This window comes from Larimichthys crocea, chromosome XXI, assembly GCF_000972845.2.
Source record: "Larimichthys crocea isolate SSNF chromosome XXI, L_crocea_2.0, whole genome shotgun sequence".
Lineage (NCBI taxonomy): Eukaryota > Metazoa > Chordata > Actinopteri > Sciaenidae > Larimichthys > Larimichthys crocea.
Genome location: NC_040031.1, coordinates 8,695,541 through 8,721,537, shown reverse-complemented (window position 1 = coordinate 8,721,537; position 25,997 = coordinate 8,695,541). Strand labels below are relative to the sequence as shown.

Genomic DNA, 25,997 nt, shown 5'->3' with positions numbered 1-25,997 from the left:
TCTGTGTGTTTTTTTTTTGCCAAATGGTCGATTCACCTCCATTAATTTTCTATGGCAAGAGCTCAGCTGCAGCGCTCGCCTTGTTGGAGCAGCTCTGGACAAAATCCTGCACGAGATCTGCAGAAATTTACAGCCGTTTGCAGGAAAAACTGAATATCTGACGCACCTGCCTGTCGCCTGACATGATCCGTACACGTCGACAGACTACAGCCTGCTCAATGAACTTTGATGTAGCTGCTGTTAGATAATGCACAATGGCATGGAGCCATGGTGTCGTGCCAGAACTGGAGCTGGACAATACGAAGGTTAGTAGGCCTCTACAGACATAATGGCAGAGGAGAAGACAGCGAAGAGGACGTTGACGGGGGAGTTTTTAATCCTAAGTAATGTAATCATAACAAATGCTTTTGCATATTTAACGTTCACTGTATCTTTGTCGTTGTGTTTATTTATGAAGTGCAGCTCTGTGACCACAGAACAGCTGATCGCAGCAGGTGGAAGTGGACAGTAAAAGTCGCAGACGCAGCACTCGTCGTGTTTATCATTAGATTTTTTTTATTGCAGTTGAGGTTTACTTAGTGTGTTTTACAAAACCAGAGCAGATCGCAAGCGTCCGAGGGTGGAGTGAGTGAGCGAGGCGGAGGAGTTTTCATCTGCTCATCGTTTTCACGTCGTCGTCGTCATGCTGCGTCGGTTTAAAAGGTGCAGTCTTGCAGCTTCACCCTGTTTACATTCACAGTGTCGCCGCTTATCGTTCCTCATCCGGGATGGAACGTCACAAGCTCGAAATGATGCAAAAAGAGGCCTCGTTACACGCAAATCCCTTTTTTTTTTTCCTTTTTTCTTTTTTGATGATTAAAAATAAAAATAAACGCTGTGTACAAGCTTTTCTCTTTCTGTGCGTCTACATTCAGAACAAAAACAAGGCAACCACAGAGAGCTACAGTGCTAAATGGTTACATGTCGACTCTACGCTGCATAGCTTTATCCTCCTCAAACAACAACAACCACCACCCACCTCCACCTCCACCCACACACTCTCTCTCAGAGTGTGGACTTTCCCCGTCTTCTCTCCGCCCGTACGCTCGTCGTCCAGCAGCTGTGGAGTGAAGTCATGGTGCTGTAGATAAGGCGGACATCTTCCTATGAACTACAACAGCACTGTGTGCTTGTGTGTGTGCGTTGGGGAGCTGAAGCTGAAGATGGGTGGAGGTGGAGGTGGAGGTGGTTTAGAGTCACTAGATTCATACTAAAAGGGTTCTAAACAGCTCCAGAAAATCTTTGTAGCTTTATATATCGTAGCATAACCGTTAAATAACGCATTCAATACTCCAGAGCAACCCTTAAACCTTTTTCATGAAGGTGTGTGGAGGCAGTCACTCCTCTCATTGGTTCACATTGGCGATAGTCTTGGCATGAAGCTGCGGCGAACGAGACGATAACGGCGCCTGAAGTCGCTGCTGTTGAACGTGGGGCTGTGGAGGCAGCTGGGGGTGACGCTGTGACTGTGGGTGAGGTGGAGGGTGACCCTGAGGGTCGGTTTGAGTCTCGAGGTGGGACTGACGTTGCAGTTGCGGTCTCTGAGCAGCAGCGGTGGCGGCGGCAGCAGCAGCTTTGGCCTCCCTCTTGGGAGTGTTGTTGAGGATGTCGAGGCTCCGGCGGCTGGAGGAAATGACGTCGGCGATGAATTTGGTGCATTCGGCGCAGATGTCACGCAGCGTGCAGCCGTGAGCGTACAGGTGGGGGAACTCCTCCTCCACCGAGCGACGGGTCAAACTGCGCAGAGATCTGCAAAGAGACGAAGAGGAAAGGTTTGATAGTTTATAACATAGGAGGACACAAGAGCATGAACGAAAACTGCAGTTCCTCTTGTCGTCCACCTGAGGCTGGCTCCAGAAGTGAGTCAGTCTCCATAAGTCCCCATGTTCAAAACTTCACAGCAGAAATAAACATGTTTACAGCCTGGTACAAAAAACTGTTTTGGTCTCTGTAGCTAATTTCCCCGTTCATGACAACTGTACTGAGGGTGAATTTATATACAACTCACCTGTTCACATTATATTAAGGCTTAAAGTTATGCAGGATTAAGAGCGTGGACGCTTTGATTGACAGGTGGGAGGCGTTACAGATGGCTTTATCGAGCAACCAGGCGTCAATCGGTCCGCCTCAGATCTTTGCTGGGACACGGAGGAAGCAGGGCTACAAACAGCAGACTCTTTAACACCTTAAGACTTCTATATATTCCTGATTAATGAGTCACTTCTGATCCACCTTGTGTACGAGCTGCTGTGACAGGTCAATTTCCTCGCTGTGGGATCATCAAAGTCCGTCTTATTTTAATAATCCAAAAGATAAACAGACGTGTTTCACGGTAAACCAGACGAGGAAATATTAAGCTGCTGTTTGTCTTTAATATAACACGACATGACAGGCGAGGCCACGGTCTCTAATGAAAAGATTTAGTTAATCTTTGCTGATTAAAAAATAACATTTGCTGTTATAAAACAGATTTCTGCAGATCAGCGCCGTGCCTCTGTGTCTGTCTTCACGCTGAGTGAAGGATATTAATGACAGCTGGTTAATTATTACATAATGGCTGCTTAGAGGAGGTGCTGCACTGATTATATAACAAAAAGATGGAGGGTGGAGGTGGTGGTGTAGACGCTGCTGATTGGATTGAGCAGGTGACCCGTGATTGGTCGAGGTAAGAGGCTGGATCTGCTTAGGTTGGAGGAGGTTAGCAATCAGCGGCGGTGTGAGGGCGGGTCAGACTTAAATAGATTTAACCTGTGTTCTTAACCCGAGGTGTGCGTTTGTCCTTGGCCTGAAGGAGCGTCGTGATTGGCTGAGAGGGCCGCGGAGGGACAGAGTGTTTGCTGGGAGTCCGTCCAAAACGTCTGGACGTCTGGAGAAGACTCACAACAACGAGGCAAATCAGTCAAATTGTTTTCATGTGGGCAGCAGCTGATGAGAAAACATGAAGGGACGGAGCCCAGCCGGTGAGACGTGGGGGCTGCAATCTGAAAATATAAACACAGCGTACAGGTTAGCTGGATTTTTAGCCGTGTTATTGGTTCTAGTGGAACCAGTGACTGGATCGACATGATATTTGTGTTCCCCTCAGAACAAACCGACTTTTCATTCACCGCCACCATCAGGTCGAGATTTTAACTCACTAATTCGGTTCATAACTAAACAAGTCCAAAGATTTCTGTGAAGGTTCTCAGTCGTCCAGCTCATCTTTCTTCAAGAACAGGTGATTCTGGACTTGTTAGTAGATCCATGAAGACGTGTCACCTCTCACCCAAGAAGCTTCTTCAGTTCTGACGGACAGAACCGTAAGACCCGGCCATAGCTTCGCTTGGTTTGTTTGTGTTCGTCGCTGTGATGACTGTAGTCAGAGTTGTTAAAGTCGACAGAATGGCGGTCATTTAAAGTCACCTGAGCTCCAGTGTGAATGACAGTCACTGAGGTCACCTGAGGTCACCTGAGGTCTGGTGTAAACGATGAACCTTAGACGAACAAAAGTTTAAGTGTCTGAGGTTTCTCTACTTTTACTCCTCTTTCAAACCACCTGGTCCAAAACGTGAACCCAATCATCATTATTGTTTTGACGGATCTACAATCAAGTCCAGCTTCCCCAGAATCAACCCGGTTGTATATAAATTCACCCTCAGTACAGTTGTCATGAACGGGGAAATTAGCTACAGAGACCAAAACTGCTTTGACCTCGTCTGTCATGTCGTGTTATATTAAAGACAAACAGCAGCTTAATATTTCCTCGTCTGGTTTACCGTGAAACACGTCTGTTTATCTTTTGGATTATTAAAATAAGACGGACTTTGATGATCCCACAGCGAGGAAATTGACCTGTCACAGCAGCTCGTACACACGGTGGATCAGAAGTGACTCATTAATCAGGAATATATAGAAGTCTTAAGGTGTTAAAGAGTCTGCTGTTTGTAGCCCTGCTTCCTCCGTGTCCCAGCAAAGATCTGAGGCGGGTTGATTGACGTCTGGTTGCTCGAACAAACCATCTGTAACGCCTCCTACCTGTCAATCAAAGCGTCCACGCTCTTAATCCTGCATAACTTTAAGCCTTAATATAATGTGAACAGGTGAGTAGTATATAAATTCACCCTCAGTACAGTTGTCATGAACGGGGAAATTAGCTACAGAGACCAAAACTGTTTTTTGTACCAGGCTGTAAACATGTTTATTTCTGCTGTGAAGTTTTGAACATGGGGACTTATGGAGACTGACTCACTTCTGGAGCCAGCCTCAAGTGGACACTTAAGGAGTTTTTAGCAGAGAGGCACGGAGTTATCTTTAAATATCTCCTCTCAGTTTGTCCTGTTGAAGCTTCATAAACAAACAGACTCACTTATAGACGTTGCTTTTGTGTCCGTGGCTCTTTGGAGTGCTGTGGAAGCCGACAGTGTACACAGGAATATGAGCCATCTTCTTCGAGGGAATCTTCATCTGCAGCACGAAGAAAAAGAAAAAGAAGAAGAAGACTGAACTGTGAGAGGAAGCAGAGGACTTTTGTCTGCAACACTCCACACCACCAAACATCAGCTGTCACACAAACAAACAGAAACGAGACAAACCACGACGATCGGCCTCGTGCAGGAAGCAAAGTTCCTCATTTTTTAGTTTGTCGGGATCTTAAAGCAGCTGCATGAGGCCGAGTGTTTCACAGTGCAAAAAAACAAACAAAAACACAGCACAACAATCATCTTAGCCTTGAACGTCAAACCTACAGAGCTCATGAGCAAACATCCAACACAGGCCGGGGCTGAGGCCACGGATCAGAACCAAAAGAACGAACAAGAAGAAGTGACGTCAACAGAAATAAACAGCCACATTTAAAATCAGCTTTGTGATAAAGTTTTATGAACAAATAAATAAATAAATAAATAAAGAAAGAAAGAAAGAAAGCAGACTGAAATAAAAAAAGAAAAAGCCACGATCACTAAACTCAGAGCAGAAGTTTTAAAGTTTACCTTTGCGCTGCAGGAGTTACAGACGGATCTGTGAGAGAAACAAAACATTAATTACGTTAATTAAAGCATCAGTCTTATCAGCGTTAATCCGGGTTTGGTTGTGGTGGCAGCAGGTGTAGCTGCAGACGTCCTTCTGCGCATCAACAGCGTTGGCTACCTGGGAACACCTCGGGAACCCGAGGTGTTCCCAGGTAGCCAACGCTGTTGATGGGCGTTGCTGCAAAAAACGTCACCAGCAGCTTTTCGGGTCAAACCTCCACAGACAGCCTGAAATGTCTCTGAAGCCGAGACTATCTAAACTCTGATCATCTACCTGTGTGTGTGTGTTCTGACTTTGTTTATTTCATGTACCCAGCTTCTAAATCTGAGTCCGACTCGCAATTTTACTCCGCAAAATATGATGACACGAAGAAGTTTAATTAGATTTTTGTCTGATGATTAGAGAGAGAGGGAGCGCGAGCGCCGGCCTCGATAAAGCTGTCATTAATCAGAGAAATAAAATTTCCTGATTGTTTCCCTGTCTGAACGTTGCCTTAGACTGGGCCGAGCTGGGCTGGCTGCTGTTGTTGACCTGGTTGATGTTTCGGTTTTTAATCATCAGGGGGCGACAGATCACAAAAACTTATGTGATGTCTCTTTAAATAAATAAAGTATTTAGAGATAAATGTGTGAAGTGAAAGAAAAGTTCACTCTGCTACCTTTTACACAGCAAGCAGGTAGACGGCCATGAAAAGAGCGGGAACTTCACTCTGCAGCAGCAACACACCTGAGAACACACACACACACACACACACACACACACACATGGTTACAGTGCATTTACAGTAAACACAGCGATAAACAGCGACGAGGGGAGTCCCGTCTCTCTTACCTTTCCTTTCTTCAGGTTGTTGTAGAGCTCTTTGCTCTGGAGAAACTTCTCCATCTCTGCTTTGACCAGAACTCGCCGCACGTTGATCACCTCGTCCACCGTCAAGGCGAGACTCTCCACGGGGTGACTGAACTCCTCCTGAACAGACCGAACAGTAAATATCTGAAACAAGTCCCTCCATATACCATGTTATATGACTGAAAGCTCCAGAACAGTGACCTTGTGGGTTTATTTACATCAGAAACAGGTTGAAATGATGTGACTAGTTTAAACAGGCAGATTTTTCCCACTTGTTTTCAAAAAACTGGTCTTTAAAGACTCTGATGGGGTGAACATGAAACTCACCATCCACTGGTGCTCGTCTCCGGCTCTGGAGCCAGACGGCGTTTCGAATACCTCCGTGGTCTCGTCGACCGAACTCAGAGAAAGGCGGGCCGGGGAGGGCGGCACCCAGCCGTGAACTGGTAAGGAAGCTGGAGGGCGGATGAGAAGTGAAAAGAGACGAGAGGAAATAATGAGAGTTTATCAGAGAGGAGGTGGAGGCGGAACTTAATACGAATCAAATGAGGACAGCGTCGGAGAGAGTGAATGAGAGAGAGAAGGCCACAAATCACCGTCCAACAACTCCATGAATTACACATCGGCCTCTTTCATTCAGCTCCATCTCAGATCTCGAACGCAGTCATGTATTATTCATCCGATTTCAGCGGAGTGATTCAGCCCCGTGCTGCTGCATCTGTAACTTAGATCACAGCGAGAGGTCTGCGCTAAAAAGAGGAGGGCTCAGTTAAGCCACCATGAGAGGAGGGTGGAGGTGGAGGAGGGTGGAGGGGACCACACACACACCGGCGGCCTCTTGGATCCTGCAAATGGAAGGTGTCAATTTGGCTCTAATGGAAAGCAAACAGGCTGAGAGAGGCCGGTAAACATCATCAGTACATATAATTTGGATCAGCTGCTGATGACAGCCGAGGCTTACAGGCTTTACGAGGCCGCTCACAGTTAAAGCTGGAGAGCCCCCTGTTGGCAGAGTCGCGTACCGCACCGTGAAACCTCCTCCCAGGCTTTGTGTGGCGTTGTGACGTGCAGCTGAGGCTGAGAGTGGATTCAAACGATTACCTCTGGCTGGCTGCTAATGCAGGAACCACGGACATCAGCTCAAAGCACACTCAGACTTCATCAGCACATTTTTATATTTGATTAGTGTGAGGCGCGGCAGAGAGAGCTGAGAGGACTTTATTCAGCTTCTGACTGGTCGTGTGAGGTTGGAGCTGCTGTGGTGTAACCGACACTGTGTCTCCCTCTGTGGGCAGAGATTTAAAACTGCAGCCGAGTGTGACTCATCTGAAACCATCAATTATCTTCAGCAGTCACACGAAAACACACACACACACACCAACTATTTCACTGATTCTGGTGAAACTGGATCATATTTTCTGGTTTTCCCTCTGATGTCCTCCGGCTGCTCCGCCTCAACTCTCTCTGATTTACAGAGTTTATGATGGACAGTGAAGTAAACTGTAGCTGCTGTTAGCTCAGACTGTGAGCTCAGAGCACCGAGGGAGTGTTAGTGTTTCTAGACAGGCGTTTCGGACCACCAGGAAGAAGAAGAGGGGGTTTTCAGTCCAGAGCCGGTGTGGTGCCAGAACCGGAGCTGGACAAGCTAACGTATCATGGATCGATCACTGAGGCGGAGTTTCTATCATGACCGCCCTTTGAAAGCTGAAAAACCTCCATGCGGGTCCTCGTAAACTCGCAACAACGAGGAGCCGAGTGAGAATCTCATTTAAATAACATTATCCTGAAGATGAACTCGTTTCTCGCTTCGACAGCACTCGAGCTTCTTCACATCTTGGATGTGATGATGAGCAGCAACCTGATGAACATGTTGTACTTGTAGAGCACTCTAACCATTTACATACTGACCTCTGTGATTAGGAGGCGGTCTGCTGCCGGTCAGCGTCCTGGCCCGAGGCCTCTCGCCCCTCAGCCTGACGCCGCCGCCGCCGAGCTGGGCCGACTCGGAGAGCGAGGGAAGCATCTCGCCGCGGAGAAACGCCAGGTCGTGCTCTGAGAAGGAGCGGTCTCTTTTCAGGGGCGTGGGGGAACTCTCTGCCCTCCTCAGATCGCTGTTGTCTGGGGAGTCCTCCTCCTGCGAGGAGAGGAAGAGCGTCAGCATTAGGAGGGGTTGGAGGTAGCTGCTGTTAGCTCAGTTTGTTAGCTGCAGGTTCAGAGCACCAGGTTTACAGGTGTCATGCCAGAACCGGAGCTGGGTGCCAGTCGTTTGTTGATTTTAACGGACTTCATGTCTAGGCTAACGTGGACGTAATGGCAGAGGACAACAAATCTTTACAAATTTCTACGTGATGTCTCTTCAAACAGCGACTGCTCGCTCATGACATCCAGCTCAGATCACGTCAACACTGACTGACACGTGTGAAGATGAACCCACGGTGTCGCGGCGCTCCTCCGTGATCATGGCGCTGAGTAATGTGGCTGTAAATCGTCTGGAGGTGTCCAAAGATTTATTTTCTCTGATGTACGGACCTGCACGGACATTCAGTAAAACTCCACCCGCCCCCGTTGGCTCTTCTATTTCTTTCTAACTTCCTAGTTTAAGTTTAATAACAGCTGGTTTCTTGCAGGATCCTTTGAACAATTTGTTTGTAGCTGTTTTGCCAACCCTCAAAGAAATAAGAGGTTTGATTTGAGGCGTAAACTCCTGAGAGAGACAGAGAGAGAAACTATGTTTTTATACGATTTCCATAAAATATTTGCTTCAAGGTAATTACAGAAGAAGAAGAGCTGTACCCAGGCCACCTTTTCTAAAATTGGCTTACATAAAAATTAAGAAAATTAAAGTGAAACTGAGGCGAAGAAAACAAAACAAGAAGGCGCCGAAAAGGAAACGGTAAACAAGCGCGTCCCTGGACGAAGCAGAAGTTAGTTTGACCTGCAGCGAGCTCCCCCTTTGGGCCAGCGAGGATATTTTTTTTAAAAGGGTGAGACGGATTTTAACGGTTAACGTGCAGAAAACAAAAACAAAACAAGAGAACTCATCCCCTCTGTGCCATCCTGCAAATGCACAGAGGCATCTTAACCCACTTAAGCTTGGAAACAAAGTCTCAGTGTTGTCGTCCTGTCCGGGCCTCACCTCGAATATGTTCATCTCCTCCATCTCGGCCAGAGTCGGAGCCTTGAGCAGGATTCGAGGGCGTGACGACGGCCGAGGCCCGAGCTCCGACACCGACAGATCAATGCATGAAGTGGATTTGACGTTACAAGGACAAGTCTGAGCGAGGCAGGGCAGAGAGCCGAACGCTGAGGGGAGAGAGAAAAACAGAAACATCGAGATCACAACAGAGAGTTTAACATTTTAATTTCAGCTTTAATAACTGATGCATACACTGTAAAACAACACTAATCACACTAATTTTTACGTTAACAATGGGTCAAATGACGTGAAATAAGCTCCGCCCAGTTTGTTTTAGTGTCTTTCAGCTCATTGTTTTGGTTCAGTCTCACCGAAAGAGCCAAAAGAGACAAAGTTAGCGACTAATTAATGAACATAGTCGAGTATTTAGCAGCTGGAGAGACAGATATTTTCCTCAGGAGTTGGTGTAGACCAAAAATAGAGCTAAAAGAGACACAAACAGGACTGGGTTTGGAATTTCCAGGTCCAGATACTGGAGGACAGAGGACAGACGTAATTAGCTTTCACACTGAACGACCTCCATCTGTAAAAAATCTGGTCAATAATTATGAAACGTGACACGACCTCTGCATGTACTGCAGCTCTAAATGGAAAAAAAACAAAACAGCACAGCTTACAAACTACATAAGTGTGGTGTGACCCGTACAGGCTGCAGTACACCGTGTACAGACCACAGCGTCAGGCCTGAAGCAGAATGATCCGTTCACCTTCAGCACAGCAAGAGTCAAACTAAACGTCACACACACACACACAGGTAGCAGATGTTTTACTGTTTGTCTGGTGATGATTTCTGTGTTTAATAGTTGAATTGGTGGTCAGAGGTTTTGAATCATCGTCCCCTTACGTCTGGTGTCGGGCGGGTCAACGGGACGGAGCTTCCTCTCCTGCTTGATCTCAGCCAGGACGCGGTCATGGAGGGACTGCTGCTGTGGTGGAGGAGGAGGGAGGCTGCGCTCGGACACCTGACGAGGACAAACAATTAAAAACACATCCATATAAATGAGATGATTATTTAAGTCAAGAAAAATGGACACTAAAGTGTCTGGACACAGACGGTATAAAACATGGACCTGTAACTGTGACTTAACCAAGCGGCAACCTCCGCGGTTAGGAAGTGAAACCAGAAACTGCAGTTCTTCAAACGTCCACTTGAGGCTGGTTCCAGAAGTGAGTCAGTCTCCATAAGTCCCCATGTTCAAATGTCCAACTTCACAGCAGAAATAAACATGTTTACAGCCTGGTACAAAAAACAGTTTTGGTCTCTGTAGCTAATTTCCCCTGAGGCAAACCAAATGACGTCACTCAAATCGTCCACGCTCTTAACCCTGCATAACTTTAAGCCTTAATATAATGTGAACAGGTGAGTTGTATATAAATTCACCCTCAGTACAGTTGTCATGAACGGGGAAATTAGCTACAGAGACCAAAACTGTTTTTTGTACCAGGCTGTAAACATGTTTATTTCTGCTGTGAAGTTTTGAACATGGGGACTTATGAAGACTGACTCACTTCTGGAGCCAGCCTCAAGTGGACGTTAGAGGAACTGCAGTTTTTAGTAGGGAGCCACGAATGCTCAGGTTTGATGCAGTGAACATATGTTCATTATACATAACATAGCCTGTAGCCTGGTTTTATTTGTTCCAAACAGCTGTTCTCTTCTGCATGATACACACTTTGGTTTGCCGGCCGTGCTGTAAAAAACACTTCATCATGTACAAACACACTCACTGGTTTAAGTGGAGGTCTCGATCTGATGAAATCCAGGATCAGTTCATGGGCGTTCCTCTTCACTCTGGTGGGAATATCTCCGCCCACCTGTGGGTAAGACAAGAAACACTGACTGTAGCACCGCGTCTGTAAATCAGTCAGGCAACACGCTGTAAACCAGCTGATATCAGAGGACACAGCAGCTTTATCAGAGCTTTACCCGGACACAGGGTTGATAAGAGCTGAGACTGAACCAAAACAGGCCCGAAACAAAGAGCTGAAAGAGGCTAAAATGCTCCCTAGAGCTGGATGATGATTTTCTCCAACAGAAGGCTGAGAGGAGCCGTCATTAATATTTGTGTTCTCAGAGACTGAATTATGTATCTGCCCGTGGAGAAAGCCTGAAGGTGACCGCCACATGTTTCCTCCTGTAACAAAGCCTGAACCGTATGTAGGTCAGTTTGACTCCTGATGGCCCAATTCAACAAAGTCATGAAGAAAACATAAAGCTTACACCACAGCTTTTAGGGTAGTGATACGTGGTACGTGGCTCTCTGTGATTTACAGAGTTTTCTGCTGGACAGTGAAGTAACACCACAGCATCAAAAGCTCGGTTTGATTTTTAAATTCTCGTCTCTCACCATGACTTTGCGGAGCTGGAACTTGCGAGCTCGTATGTCCTGCATCAGCATCTCGAAGGGCGTGAGGCTGAACTCGGTGGGCAGCGGGTTGAACGGCTGCTCCTGCACCTTCTTCAGCTTCACTCCCTGCCTCAGCTCCTTCATCAGCTGCACCCACAGACGTGCCTGGGATGGAAACAACAACAATAACATCTGCATGCGTCAACGCGACAACAACTGCCTTCTTCAGGCAAGCACACTGTCGTATTGTCCTCCCCCCGGCAACACTGCGGCCTCGCTTCGTCTCGTCGTCTCACCCAGTCTCTGTGTTTCAGAGCGTCCAGCTCAGCTGTAGATCGGTCCTCCGCGGCTTCTTCTGTGGTGATCTTCTTCAGCATCTGTGCAACAGAAACGCAGAGACACACTTCAAACGCTGCAGTGTTGACATGTCAGGTTTTGGTCAGACGTCAAACTCCAGCAGGAGCGTTTCAGAAGCTGCCAGACTTTGTTAACTTGCTCAGATTTGGACATTTTTTCGAGTTTATTTGCTTCTAAATATGTAAATATGCTACAACGTGGCACCGTAGTTAGCAATTTAAGTAATTTCTTGTCTGTTGTTAGCAGTTTGCACGGGGTGTTTTATTTTGAAAGTTGACAGGATCTATGTCTGACTTCCTGCCGCCTCGAGCTGCTTGAGGCGTTGTTATTCAGTGAGAATCTTTCACGGTCTGAGAGGTGACGACCACGAGCAGAAAAATTATCAGACAATATGTAAACAAGGCAACAGGGTGCTGGGGACTGCTGACTGGGAGTGGAGCCGGTGTCGTGCAAGAACCGGAGCTGGGCGGGCGGGTAATGCAACCGGGCTCAGCAGAGAGCAAATCTGGGACTGACTTTCAGTGGTTGGTGAGAGCTTGGTGAAATAAAAGGCTGAAAGACAGACGCCGAGCTGGGCTGACTGCTGTGTCTGCTGTTGGTGACCTTGTTGATGTTTGGCTGTTAGTAAAGTTGTCGACTCGCAAGTTTCAGCTTAACTTGAATGATAACTGAAAATATAATCGAATTCCTGTGCAGCATTCAAGTCGAGTTCAAACATTTTAATCTGTACTGGAGTTTTTCTCTGTTCTACGTTCTGCGTGTGCACAGTTCAAAGAGGTTAAACTGTCGCAGTGACACAAACGGGAGTCGAGAGTTGAGGTTGAGCTCTGGAAAGAAACTGTGAAGGCGGTATCTTCTCATTTATCAGCCTCTGCTTTGGAGCATGTAAACAGGAATATAAATGGAGTCGGGCACAGACATTTCAGATTCAGCGGGAGAACACACGGCGAGGAGCAGAAGCAATGAGTCCACTGAAATAAATGAAAAGCAGGTCATGCTGTATTTATTATCTGCACACTCTCAGCTGCAGTAACAGATGTTTGACTTTAAAAAGGGTGACTTCATGAAGTCACGTACCTCTTTAGCATCTCGGATCTTGATGAGGAACGTCTGCAGCTCCAGAGTCTCCACAAACAGAGCCCTGCAGACGGCCTGGTAGTGCTCCGGAGCCAGGCCCGTGTTGGACAGCCGAGACGCGCACAGCGCCATCACCTGACGGAACGTGCACACGGGCTTTACCACTCCGTCCTGCTCCTCCTCCTCCTCCTCCTCTTCCTGGCCGCTGTAGCCCTCGTCTGTTGTGCCGTTCCCGGTGGAGCAGTCGCCCACGCCGCCCTGGTCGCCTCCCGCCATGCGTTCGATGAGGCGCTCCAGCTGTGGGCTGAGCTCGCGCTCCTCGCTGTCGTCCAGGCCCCAGTCCAGAGCTCGGTAGATGGCCACGCCGAGTGACTGGACCAGCTGGAGGGACGAGGAGGAGGCAATCGTAAACAAATTAACTTTTCAGAGCTTAGAATGAACCCAAACTTTACAAGCCTCGTCTCAAATGAAAGCCTTTTTATTTCATTCTGAAATTGCTGCTGAATATTAACTAAATAATTAATTAATTTCTGGAGTTCTCTTTGAACGAGCTCCAGGGTAACTTTCTGTTGTTCTGCACACTGATTGTCTGCCGTCTAATTAGGCTTAGATTTGCCGGGAGGTGGCGGAGGCAGGATTTCAAGATGAAGCTTCAAAACGGCTCTTCAGAAACCTGTGGGTGCCGTTACGGAGACTACGTCTTTATACTGTCATTGCTTCTAATCAGCTGACTCTCACCCTCCACATTAAGCATTAAGCATCATTAGATTAGCAGCAGACGCTTTGATTGAAAGGTGCCGTTACGTAACCTGGCTTGGACAGTTGTTCACATCTTAGCACCTCGCCACAGGGGTGCCCCAGGGCTCGATGCTGGGGCCCCTTCTCTTCACTATTCACATCACCTCTCTGGGTTCAATAATCCTCTCACATGGCTTCTCGTATCACTGCTATGCAGACGACTCACAGCTCTATCTGTCATGAACCTGGACTTTGTTCCATGTTAGCTAAGAGTTCACTCATGAGCAAAATATAGTTTAAGTTATCTGGAAAACCTTTTGTGCCAAGTAAAATGACTTTAGTAGTTAATAGCTTTAGTAAAATAAATTTTTCTTGTCACAGTTTGTGATTTGTGTCTCTTTTCTTTCTCACCTGACGCTCGGTAGCCGGAGGAAGAGGAGGTTCATCTGCGTCATCTGAAGAGACGAAGGAGGAGAAACAGAGTTAAGACCTGAGACCTGCTGAACGTCACTTAAAATATTAATTCTTGGTGATTTTGTACTTTTACTTCATTGAAATGTTTCTCAAAGAGAATGAGGAAAATATAAAACAATATGTACAATAACATGATGGAGTTAAAGTTTTTCCTCGCTCTCTGTTTGTGAAATCTGCTGGAACAATTTTGTTTTTTGATCCGTCCCGAAATGAAAACATGTCTAACGTCGACGAGACAGATCCCTTTGACGTTCGTGTCACTTTATTTGGGTGATCTGTGAGAAGGAATAATAAGAAACGACAGATCTGTCCTGAAAATACAGACTGACAGTCAACTCGTGAACGGTTACAGATCGACCCGCCGACGGCAGATAATTGAGCTGAGAGCATCAAAGAGGTTCATGAGATGGAAAGACAGACTGTCCGTATATCACACATCCAGACAGACAAAATGGAAAATATTTGTTCGAGTAAGAAAACCAAATGATTTCTATTTTTCCCTCTGATGTCCTCCGGCTCAACTCTCTGTGATTTACAGAGTTTCCTGATGGACAGTGAAGTAAACTGCTGCCAACTGTAGCTGCTGTTAGCTCAGTTTGTTAGCCGGGCTGCCCAGACTGTGAGCTCAGAGCATCGAGGGAGTGTTAATGTTTGTACCACAGGAGTTTTGGACCACCAGGAAGAAGAAGAGGAGGTTTACAGGGAATGTTTAGCTGGTGTCGTGCCAGAACAGGAGCCCTAACTAAGCAACTGCTGCCAGCTGTAGCTGCCGTTAGCTGATGTCTGCTGCCTCACAATGCCAGCCGAGAAACTAACCCGCAAACAGCAAGATGACTGACAATTTACAGCCAGATCCGCCCCAAGAGTGTGGAAGAATTAGCTTACGTAGTCCACCCAAGAGATTTGGGCAATGTAACCAGGCTCAGCAGCCTCTATGGACATGATGGCAGAGGAGAAGAGAGTGAAGAGGACGCTGACAAAGGAAGGTAAGAAGAGAAAACGAGGACAGGAGTAAATCTGGATTGTTTCCAATCTAATAAAAAAACAAAGTAAGACTGATTTCAATCATAATACTAATCAAATGTGTTACTCCATCACACTCATCACTTGACCATGCATTATTGTGCAACAGCCGGGTTTTGGCGTGTCCATGTGTGAGCCTGAGAGTAAAAAAGCTCTTTCCCCAGCTCGGATGTCAGTAATGACACCCGAGAGGCCTGAAACTCCTCGATCAGCAGCTCTCTCTGCAGAGAAACCGGAGAATGGACGGACAAGAGAAGCAGATGAAGAGAGAGAGAGAAAGAGAGAGAGAGATGAAAGAGTGAGAGATAAAACAAGAGAGAGGTCAGCAGAAAAAAAAGATGAGAAAGGAGGGAGCGTAGGTGTGGACGTGATGATGGAGGCAGGCTGGACGATCACAGCATCCCCCCCTCGCCCCGCCAAAAACAAAGTGCTGAGAGGACGTGAAGCTCGGACGGACACCGAGCGTCAACAAAAGGCAGCAAACTGACACTGAAGGAGGGCGAAGAAACTCTTCCATTATGATGCCCTCTTCCCCATGGGGGGGAAGCGAGATAACATGAACCCCCTGCAAACCTGTCGGACGGGTTCGCATAATGCACGGCTCGGGTCGCATAGTGCAGCCGGTGAAACCTCCGACAGGTTCCCACAGTTGTGGGGCAGCAAACACAAAGGAGGAGGAATGAATCAACAACAAAAGGCCTTGAGCTGAAAACAACCCAGTTAGACGTGAGGACAGGGAGAGTGTGTTCAGGCTGACGAGACATCACAGTTATTCTCCTTTTTCTAATTACAAGCGACATAAACATTCAAAACAATAAACAGACATTTTCTGGGCTGTTTTTCCGAAATACATCTCAGCAACTATTCGTTTTATCCATAAGGTCTCATTATCGAACTTTTCTGTCATAAACTAACAGTAAACAGCTGCCAACTGTAGCTGCTGTTAGTACCAACCAGGAGTTTTGGATCACCGGGAAGAAGAAGAGGAGGTGTACAGGGAATGCTGATGGGGAGCGGAGCTGGTGTCGTGCTAGAACCGGAGCTGGGTGAGAGGCTCAGCAGCCTCTATGAACAAAATGGCAGAGGAGAAGAGACCAAAGAGGACGTTGACTGAAGAAATTATACTTAAGTACAGTACTACTTATGGAATTTTGGACCACCGGGAAGAAGAAGAGGTTTACAGGGAATGTTTAGCCGGTGTCGTGCCAGAACAGGAGCCCCAATCGGGCAATGTGACCGCAATCCATAGAGCTTAGCTGGCTGCTGTGTCTTGTGTTGTTGACCTTGCTTGATGTTTGACTGTGGACCCACTAGTTTTCGATCATGTTATCAGAACAAATACTCGAGTACAGCTGTCTAATCACAACAAATACTGATTTTTCTGTGTTGCTTTAATATCTAATTTAATTCAATGATACTTTGTCTTGACCACTGAGCTGAGTCTGTTTTTACCTCAGGTCTGGACTACATGGATGCATGTCTTCGATTATTATGAGAGATTGTACTTTTACTTGAAGCGTCAGGAGGTTTAAAAAGAAACTTTCTGTTTGAGTTCTGGTCCTCTGATCTAATATTTCATCATGTTGTGTCAGTCGTCTTCATGTCACGTCTTGACAGCACCACCACGTTAAACCACCACACAACACGAACACGACATGGACTTTGCCATCTGTTGCCATGGTAATAATGTCTGAGAGACCAAATTTCAAAGAAAGAAGAGCCGAGCTCGTTATTAAATGAATAAAAGAGATGGAAGGAAATAAAAGACAAATAACACAGAGAACTTTCATTTTCAGCTGTCACCTGGATTCACCTTTATCTCTACATGTAGCACCTTCACCTACATGACAAGTCAGAGACGACCTTTGCACGTTTTTCTAATCGTTATGAGTGAATTTATTGCAGCAGAGCAACAATAAATCAGGGAAGCATTCAGACATGGAGTTACATGAACTGACTGCTGTGCATCAAAGCTTCGCTCCGTGGTGTCATCTCTCGAGGAGTAATTATCTCCAGGTTCATTCGGAGGAAACAGAGTTAGGTTTGAAACTTTACGACTCCCAGAAGGACGGACGGCTTCTGCTCAGCTCAAATTAGGCCACAGATGAATCTGTGAAATGAAGATTAACACGGCAGCTGGAAACATCTTGAATTATCGCTAATGAAGAGGCAAGAGAGAGCCACAAAAAAAAAAACCCATGGATACAGTTTCAACTCATGTTTTTGTCCTGCAGTATCTGGACCAACACTGACACAAAGTCATGTTTTCAGTAGTTAAAATATTTCCAAACTTCGAAATTAGAATCTGGAAGATCTTTATTATAGGTATCTACAATTCTGTCATTATTCTGACCAAGTGATGAAAAATGACCCAGTAGAGACGGATGACCCGGTGCTGACAGAGATATTACATCCACACCGTCCACTCTGCAGAGCATATCACAAATAAATGAGAAAACGAAGCTAATTTCAGGATTTCAAAAGGAGGAGCGACGACTTTAACGGAGCTGCACCGACTCAACACGTGCAGGAGATGAATTCGGATGGGAAGCGTTTAATTAGATTTCTGATTCCCCCGAAGCAGAAATCACATTTTACAGAAGACTGTGTGGAAACCAGGACGCCAATCACGAGACAATTCTGGACAGAGATGCACAAAACACTGGAAGGCACATTTAATACGACAAAACCTTTAACGTAGATTTGTTTGGAGGTTTGATTTCTTTTAAATATAAATAAATAACTAGATTGTCTGAGGAGTAAAATCTCGTCTTTCAACAGCGTCACCGAGATAAAAACAGTTTTATGTCTTTGATCTTGTCGAGATTCGGGTGTGTTTTTATCTGACCGGAGCGAAATGTTTCTGGACTTTGACTCAGTGAATCACTGTTAACTTCACCCTGCAGCCTGAAAACAAACTGTGAGGAAACATTTAAAACTGAGGAGTTACTTTCTGAATCTTCTTGAGGAAGATATCTCAAGTTTATTATAGATGACAAATCAGGAGCCCCATGGTACCAACTGATGTCACAATACCAGATTTTTAAACTGAGACACAAACCTCGTAGTGTGTATTTTTTATTTTAGTGTTTTACTCAAACTACTTTGACCAGCTCACCTTGCCCACCTAAATAAAACAGATTATCACTGTGCACATATGTTGATAATTAATAATTATACAACAAGTAGTTCCCTGACTCATCACTAAGGATATTACTTCAACATCTCCTGAAAAAATCTAACATGTAAATTAATGTTAAATATGAATAAATACTGTGATTGCTGCAGTTTGTGCTTCACGGGCAGCGAGCGGCTTTTCGGCTCTGATATCTTTGGACGAGAAGAGAAATAAACTGAGCTTCAACAGCAGAGACGCTTATCTCTGGATTTTTATTCATTTCTTTTGTTGTCTGGCACTAAAGGACGAATACATAACATATATATAAAAAACATCAACTATCAGCCAAACTGGTATTTTCAAAATATCTGAATTTCCCAAACGGTGCAGCTTAAAGTTCCAACAGATTAATTATTTGGATGATATAATTTAAAACATTTTTGTCAAATAATATAAACTTTGAGAAATGGCCTGAGAAGATGCTTTGTTCTAGAAGACCCAAGTTTCTCAAAAGATTAATTTCAGGATCATTCAGACATTTTAAAAAGTAAATATTTACCCATCCAACAATAAAAAACAATAAGAGAGAGATTCTTTCTGTCAGAGATGACAACACATTGGTCTTAACTAGGCTGAGGTCTGTTTGAAAAGGTTTAATGCTGCAGAGGACTAGAAATCTGTCTCGACATTCAGACGTTCAATGTCAGGCTGGTTCCAGTGCTCGGTGCTGCAGACTAAAGGCGCCCGAATGGAAACACAATCCCAGCCTGTACAAAGTGACTCGTACTGCTCCTCATAGGCTCAGTCAGGATCGCTTTAATGGCACCGTACCTGCAGCCTCATTCATAGATTTATGACTAAGTGAGTCTAATGGAAATAACATCATCCCTCGTAAAAACTGTTCCATGATCCAAAGTGCAACGTTTGAGATACTGAGATGTAAACATATTGATACTTTTTCCAATACAAAACCATCTTAATACACATTGCTCTGCAGCTCTGGATAAAGCAACCCCACTGCCCACTCACAGCCAAACATCAACAAGGTCACCAACAACCAGCGAATATCACTGACTAGTCCAGCAGCAGTCAGCCCAGCTCGGCGTCTGTCTTTCAGCTTTTTATTTCACCAAGCTCTCACCAACCACTAAAAGTCAGTCCCACATTTACTTTAGCTTCCTCCGTCAGCGTCCTCTTTGCTCTCTTCTCCTCTGCCATTATGAGAGAGCTGCTGCCCCATTACATTGTCCAACTCCTGTTCTGGCACGACACTGGCTTCGCTCCTCTTCTCAGTGGTCCTGTGGTACAAACACTAACACTCCCCCCGGTGCTCTGAGCTCACAGTCTGGCTACAACAACTTGAGCGAACATGAGCTAACAGCAGCTACAGCTGTCAGCAGTTTACTTCACTGTCCATCATAAACTCTGTAAATCACAGAGAGTTGAGGCGGAGCAGCCGGAGGACATCAGAGGGAAAACCAGAAAACATTTCCTCCATAAAATATGATCCGGTTTCACCAGAATCAGTGAAATAGTTGCTGCTGTGTGACTTAGTGCCGTAAAGCGTTACGTACTTCTCCCGACCCGGAGCCCAAAATTAATGAGAACAGACGTACGAATGACAGAGACACCGTTCAGCTGATCACAGGTCAGTGTAGCATCAATAACTTTCTCCTCTTTTTGTTGCTTTGGGATGAATTCATCCACTGAAAGAATAAAAACGGTCGTCCAGCTGACGAGCTGCATGAATAATGCAGACAGACTCGCTATAATAGACTCCCTTCGTGCTGGTTAAGGGATTCACGCCACTGTTTATATTTGGATTGTGTTTACTTCTGGATCAGCCGAGCGTAAACCAACACAGTCTGCAAGGATAAACAACTCTTGTTAATGAGGGCTTAAACGTCTCCTCTGTGAGAGCCCAGAAACTAATGATCACTCCAACTGTTGGATGACAAACGGAGCTCTCCAGAGCTTTAGTGCTATTTAGTGGTCCATGATGGGTCCTCAGCAAATGAGGATCACTTTAAAGTCACTATAGTCTGATTGATAAGAGGGAAATATTATTAAAATCCTGTATTAAAGTATTAAAATCAATGAAACTCTTATGGGATGTTTGCCCATAGGAGTAAATCCGAATCTTTATTTAAATGTCCTCTATTGTAGAAAGTGATATTTCCATTTAAAAGCTAAAAAGTGAAGCAGTTCCTTTAAAACGTCCACTTGAGGCTGGTTCCAGACGTGAGTCAGTCTCCATAAGTCCCCATGTTCAAATGTCCCAGCTTCACAGCAGAAATAAACCAGGTCACAATGCAAAGCAAAGGGGGACTTAAAGAACCAGTAAACAGTAGTCCAAAGAACCATTAAGGTTCTTCAAAGCACCATTGTATTCAGTTCTCCAAAAAAAATGGTTCTTTAAGATAAAAAATGTTCTCCAGAGCTCTTATCAAGAACCAGGTTTTCTTGGAGCGCAGGCTACAATCAGAGCAGTCAGCCAATCAGAAGAGAGGCTCCTTAATATGAAATAAACAACTCTGTGTTATTGGTCAAGCTCAAGAGAAGCAATAGGAGGCGTCTTTTTTTGGTTCCAAAAACCACAAATATATCTTGTGGACATGAAGTGTCACATATGGGTCCTTGAGTATCAGTGGTTTTTAAGACACTGTGGATGCCGTCCTGTTGCCTAGGAACTGGAAACAAACTGGAAACTTTTCCTGTTAGATTCTTTAACAAGTGTTACTCAGCTGTTACTAGGCGAGACGTCGTCACAAAAGGCGTGTTCAAACAACCGTTACGAGAGGCAACACTGGACTGATAAATCCTGTTTTTCTCAGTGCAGTGCATGTTTCTTAAAGACCCCATGAGGTCAAAATTGGTGTTTCAGTGTCTGTATACTTTGAAACTGCAATCAATATCTACAATATCTGAAATTAGTTAGTTAGTGATGGAAAAACGGTGGAATGCACCCCTTCGGGTTGGAAGCGAGTTGATGCCCCAGGCGAAGGAGTTCAAGACCAGAGATACTGGGTCTTGTTGACGAATGATGGGTTGACCGGCGGGTTGGTGTGGACTCTGTATCAAAACGTTGTCGTTCAGATGGAGCTGAGCCTGAAGGCAAAGCTCTCGATTTTCCAGTCCATCTTTGACCCAACCCTCACCTATGTAGTCAAGAGCTTTGGGTAGTGACCGAAAGAACAACATCACAGATACAATCCGAAATGAGCTTCCAACGCTGGGTGGCCGGGCTTAGCCTTCAGAGATAGGGTGAGGAGCTCGGGCGGCATGTCAAAAAGGAGCCAGCTGAGGTGGCTCGGACATCTGATTAAGGTGCTTCCTGGGCACCTTCCTTTGGAGGTGGACGTCCAACTGGGAGGAGACCCCTGGGGAAGACCCAGAACTTGGTGGAGGGACTACATAGCCCATCTAGCTAGGGGATGCTTCGGGATCCCCCAAGGACGTCTGGATTCCCCTGTTAAACCTGCTGCCACTGCAACCCCAGATAAGTGGAAGAAAATGGATGGACGAATGAGCCCCTTGTCCCTCATGAGGACTATTATTTATTACTAATATTTATTCAACCTTCTCTGCCCTTAGGCGAGCAGTAAAGACAAGGACGTTTAGATATGCTGGCTGGCTATGCGTTTGCTTCAGGGCAAATGTTCAGCAAAAGTAGCGAAGAGTATGACTTAAGACCTTTGGGCGATCTTCGGTGCAATGAGCTACAAGCTGCAGTACTTGAATAAAACATACATTTCTGGAAGTAACCGACTGTTATTGCCCAAGACTGTAGGAATAAGAGGTGAAAAGACACATTCAGACGTGGTTTATTAGATTGTAAAGTGGCTCTCTAATGTCTCAAAGCGGGTCTTGTAAGTTTGGCCTGACTTCTGGAACAGGTTTGTCTGGGCCCAGTCCGCATTGAGGACATAAATACTTCACAGGCAACAGGATATCCAATGAGGAGGGGAAAACAACCAGAGAGGACTGCATAAAAAATCCTCTGGGGATCCCATCCACCCCTTTGAAGTCTCCAAAAAAGAAGCAGCAAGGGGATGCTTGTAGGGTGGAAGCTGTGCTGTATGAATAATTAATCATTCACCGGTATAACACAAGTCATCCTGGTTGGCAAAGGGAGTGCGACAGAAATATACAGACTTGGCTTCATCAAAATATAGTGTTAGTTTGTGTGCAGCTCACGGTGATACCGAAGTATCACATAATGTAGTTGAAGGTCGACCAGGCTGGAGTGTTGTGTTGTTGGAAACGGGACAGGATAGCGTCCGTTTGTCTCCATGTACCAAAGTCCGTTTGAAATTCAGCTAATTTAAGATAGCTCGTGTCTAACTCACGGTTCCCACTCCACTAAACATGATTTAATGTGTTTTTATGCATCACCAGTAAACACTCTTTAATTCGGCTCTAATGCTGTCAGTCAGACTGTTGTAGTTTGGTCAATTTCTTGACGTTTATGGCGTCCGGTTGTGTCGAGTTGCCGCCTCCCGCCGAGCGGTTGAGCGTGATGGGCACAACTGGAATCAGGCGGGCCGGTTCAAAGAAAGTCCCGATTTTATTATAAAAGGAGGCGGATTCTTGGAGAAAAAAATAAGCCGAATTAAAAAGCGGTTTCCAATGTTTAAAAACTCATATTTTGTTAGACTCTAAACGCTTTGAGCTTTACACAGCGCGGACACAAAGTTTGAATTCGCTGTTTCCTCAGTTGAGTTTCGTGTCCGTTACAAAAGAAGCGGGAAGTTCACCAACGGTCGTTTTTTTTTTTTTTCTTACCGTTGTGTCGGCGCTCCTGCTCCTGTAAGGACACGGTTCCGTCCCGGTGCAGCAGGATGGAGGCCGGGTCCTTCACCCGGCTGACAACTCTCCCAGCCGGTGGCGGCGGGCGGGGCACCCTCAGCCCGCTGCAGCACTGGTAGCACACCGCCCATGCCTGCTCCTCGTTGATGGGCTGCTCGTAGGACTTCAGCACCTCCTCCAGAGACAGTTCCCGGGGCTCGGCCAAGTCCCGCGACTCTCCGCGGTCCGTGGGGGCGGTTACCCGTGACTCCCCGTCCTCGGCGGTTCTGTTGGTGGATCTGGCCATGGCTGTGATGCCGTGGAGCCCATCGTTCAGTCGGTGGGCACCGAGGCCATTGATGCTGTCCGCGGTGTCTCCTGTCCTGCTCTTGACGTCTAACCCACCTCACCGGAGCTCAGCTGCACCTCGTTACCACAGCGCCGTCAACGAGCCGCCGTGAACGCAGCATCTCCGGTACGAGGTTTCAAAAATAAAAGCACCGTCAACCAACATTTTAACAAAGTAAAACACAAACTCACTGATAACCAAATTACTGTTTTATCTGCACATGAAGCATCTATTGAGTCTTTTTTAGAGAATAGATCTTTATTGTCATTGTCACAGGTACAACGAGATTGAAAGTGCTTCTAGTCGGTGCAATAAAATCCTAGCATTAAAGTGACTAGTGAGTGTTAAAATAACTAGAATAAATAAGAATAAAAATACCTGAGACATTAAAATGTACTAAAATAAATAAAATTAAACATATGCTAAAATCAAAATAAATACTAAATATGCTAAAGGGAGCATACACCCATAACGTAAAACATTAAAACATTGTGCACATCATTTTTTATGTCTATTGTATACATGCTAACACGTCCAAACTGCAATATTTTGTCTCTTTAAATCTAAAAAAATGATTACATTAGATTAGATTAGATATACTTTATTCATCCCACCACAGGGAAATGTACTTGTTACAGCAGCAGAGGAAAGTGTAGCATACACTACAGAATTAGAAAAAAGAAAAAAAAGGCAAATAAACAAACAAACACAATAAACAGACAGAAATATCTATAACCTGCACAATAAACATGAAAAACAATCAACCTTCAAACAGACAAGTGCTGAGGATGAAAGTGGCATGATATATAAAAAGAGTATTGTAATGTAAAGTGACCATAGTGTAAGAAATATTGCAAAGAAAGTGACCATGATACAAATAATAATATTATTGCAAGAGTAGTGACCATAATGTAAATAATATTACAAAAGTGACTATGATATAAATAATAACTGCAATAATAATTTAAATATTCTAACTTTTGCAGACTGTTGGTAAATACTTTGCACATTCTTTGCACAAAACATGTATTTATATCTTGGAGTAATTCTTTTATATCTTCCTTAATAGACCACAATAAGGAAAAATGAGAAGTGAATGTTAAAACTGAAGATACTACATGGATGGACATATGAAGAGGGTTGTCATAAGGGAATTTATTCCCAAATGTGGGAAAAACCTGACTGGAAATTAAAGACAAAATATTTTAACACCTACGTTTTCATCTTTTTATATGTGAATAGTTTTGGGCCAGTGTTAAGTTAAAGGAATAGATAATATTGCTTAGCCACCATCTATGGATATCTGCTCCTCTGCCTGTTTAATTAATGTATTTATCTTATTCTTTAATTATTTTTTTTAAATGTGTTTCAAATGTATTTACTTATTTATTTTCATATTTTATTTATTTACTTATTTTACAAATTTCTTTTTAATTTTAATTCTTATTACTTAATTCTTATTTTGAGTTTTTGTGGTTTAATTAATATTAGCTGTCACTTAATATTTGAGGTCCTATGTCGGGAAATGTTATTATGTAAAATGATTTAAATGTTTAAATAAAAAGTCGAAAAAATAAAAAATAAAAATAGAAAGTGAGATAACTTATGTTATCGGTCACAATATAAATACAATTGAACTGAACTTAATAATTTTCACGTAATATTTGTGATGCACCCAAACACCAAGGCAAATATTCTTTATATAAGAAAAAAAAAATCTGGTTTTGTACTTTTATTTTGAAAGTAAAAGCCACCTCGCTTCCCGTCGTGGTCTGGTTAATTTGGGCTGACTTGACTTTGCGTGTTGCCATATCAGCAAATGAGAGAGACGATTGGATCTGCGGGAAAATGTCAATCAACAGGCTGGCGAGGCAGAAACCGTCCTCCGGCTGTCGCATTATTGACCACCGGCTTGTAACAAGAGAGGAGGAGGAGAGAAGTTCATGGAAACATTTAAACTAACTGTTCATAACAGATAAATATATCTCAATAAATCAGAACATCTGAGCACATTAAACTGAAGTGGTTATTCATAAACCAACATGGTGCAAAGGTTCAATAATTAAAGGTGCCATATTTAGATGGTTGTCGTATACCTTTAGAATACACCTATGACAACTTTGTACTTTGAATTTACATGTAATTTAACAACCCTACAATCAAAGGCCAGAAAATAAATCTTAGAATGCAGAAGTGGCACAAACTGCAGTTACTCCTGTCGTCCACTTGAGGCTGGCTCCAGAAGTCAGTCTCCATAAGTCCCCATGTTCAAATGTCCAACTTCACAGCAGAAATAAACATGTTTACAGCCTGGTACAAAAAACAGTTTTGGTCTCTGTAGCTAATTTCCCCGTTCATGACAACTGTACTGAGGGTGAATTTATATAAAACTCACCTGTTCACATTATATTAAGGCTTAAAGTTATGCAGGATTAAGAGCGTGGACGCTTTGATTGACAGGTGGGTGCTGTTAGATCGCTGAAATCTTTTATTTTGAAGGCAAAACGCCTAGTTTCCTGTTTTACTTTGGCTTCTTTTGGTGTTGCAGCATTTTTCCTCTGCAGCAAAACTCTAACTCCACCTGCAGACACACCAGTCAGCACACTAAATGGCAACATTAATTAACAAGTCCAA

General features: G+C 44.6%; 1 protein-coding gene across 1 annotated transcript; it reads right to left on the bottom strand.

The window, feature by feature from the left end:
• Window positions 1–532: 532 nt before the first annotated feature.
• On the bottom strand, window positions 533–23,449 carry spire2 (spire-type actin nucleation factor 2). The gene is made up of 15 exons (XM_019258194.2): window positions 23,012–23,449; window positions 14,023–14,066; window positions 12,874–13,254; window positions 11,736–11,816; window positions 11,440–11,604; window positions 10,820–10,906; window positions 9,936–10,053; window positions 9,032–9,198; window positions 7,804–8,029; window positions 6,223–6,350; window positions 5,878–6,015; window positions 5,705–5,772; window positions 5,007–5,034; window positions 4,385–4,482; window positions 533–1,788 (listed from the first exon to the last, which is right to left on the bottom strand). Exons 1-15 carry the CDS (start codon window positions 23,319–23,321, stop codon window positions 1,386–1,388), a joined length of 2,442 nt encoding a protein of 813 aa, XP_019113739.2. The 5' UTR covers window positions 23,322–23,449; the 3' UTR covers window positions 533–1,385.
• Window positions 23,450–25,997: the final 2,548 nt, after the last annotated feature.

Bases quoted from the DNA above. Each gene is read 5' to 3' on its own strand.
- spire2 (XM_019258194.2), bottom strand. From the start codon at position 23,321: ATGGCCAGATCCACCAACAGAACCGCCGAGGACGGGGAGTCACGGGTA. The intron at 11,817-12,873 runs GTACGTGACTTC...TCTGTTGCACAG, and splicing joins AGATCCGAGATGCTAAAGAG to ATGCTGAAGAAGATCACCAC. The intron at 6,351-7,803 runs GTCAGTATGTAA...TCCGCCCTCCAG, and splicing joins ACCGCCTCCTAATCACAGAG to CTTCCTTACCAGTTCACGGC.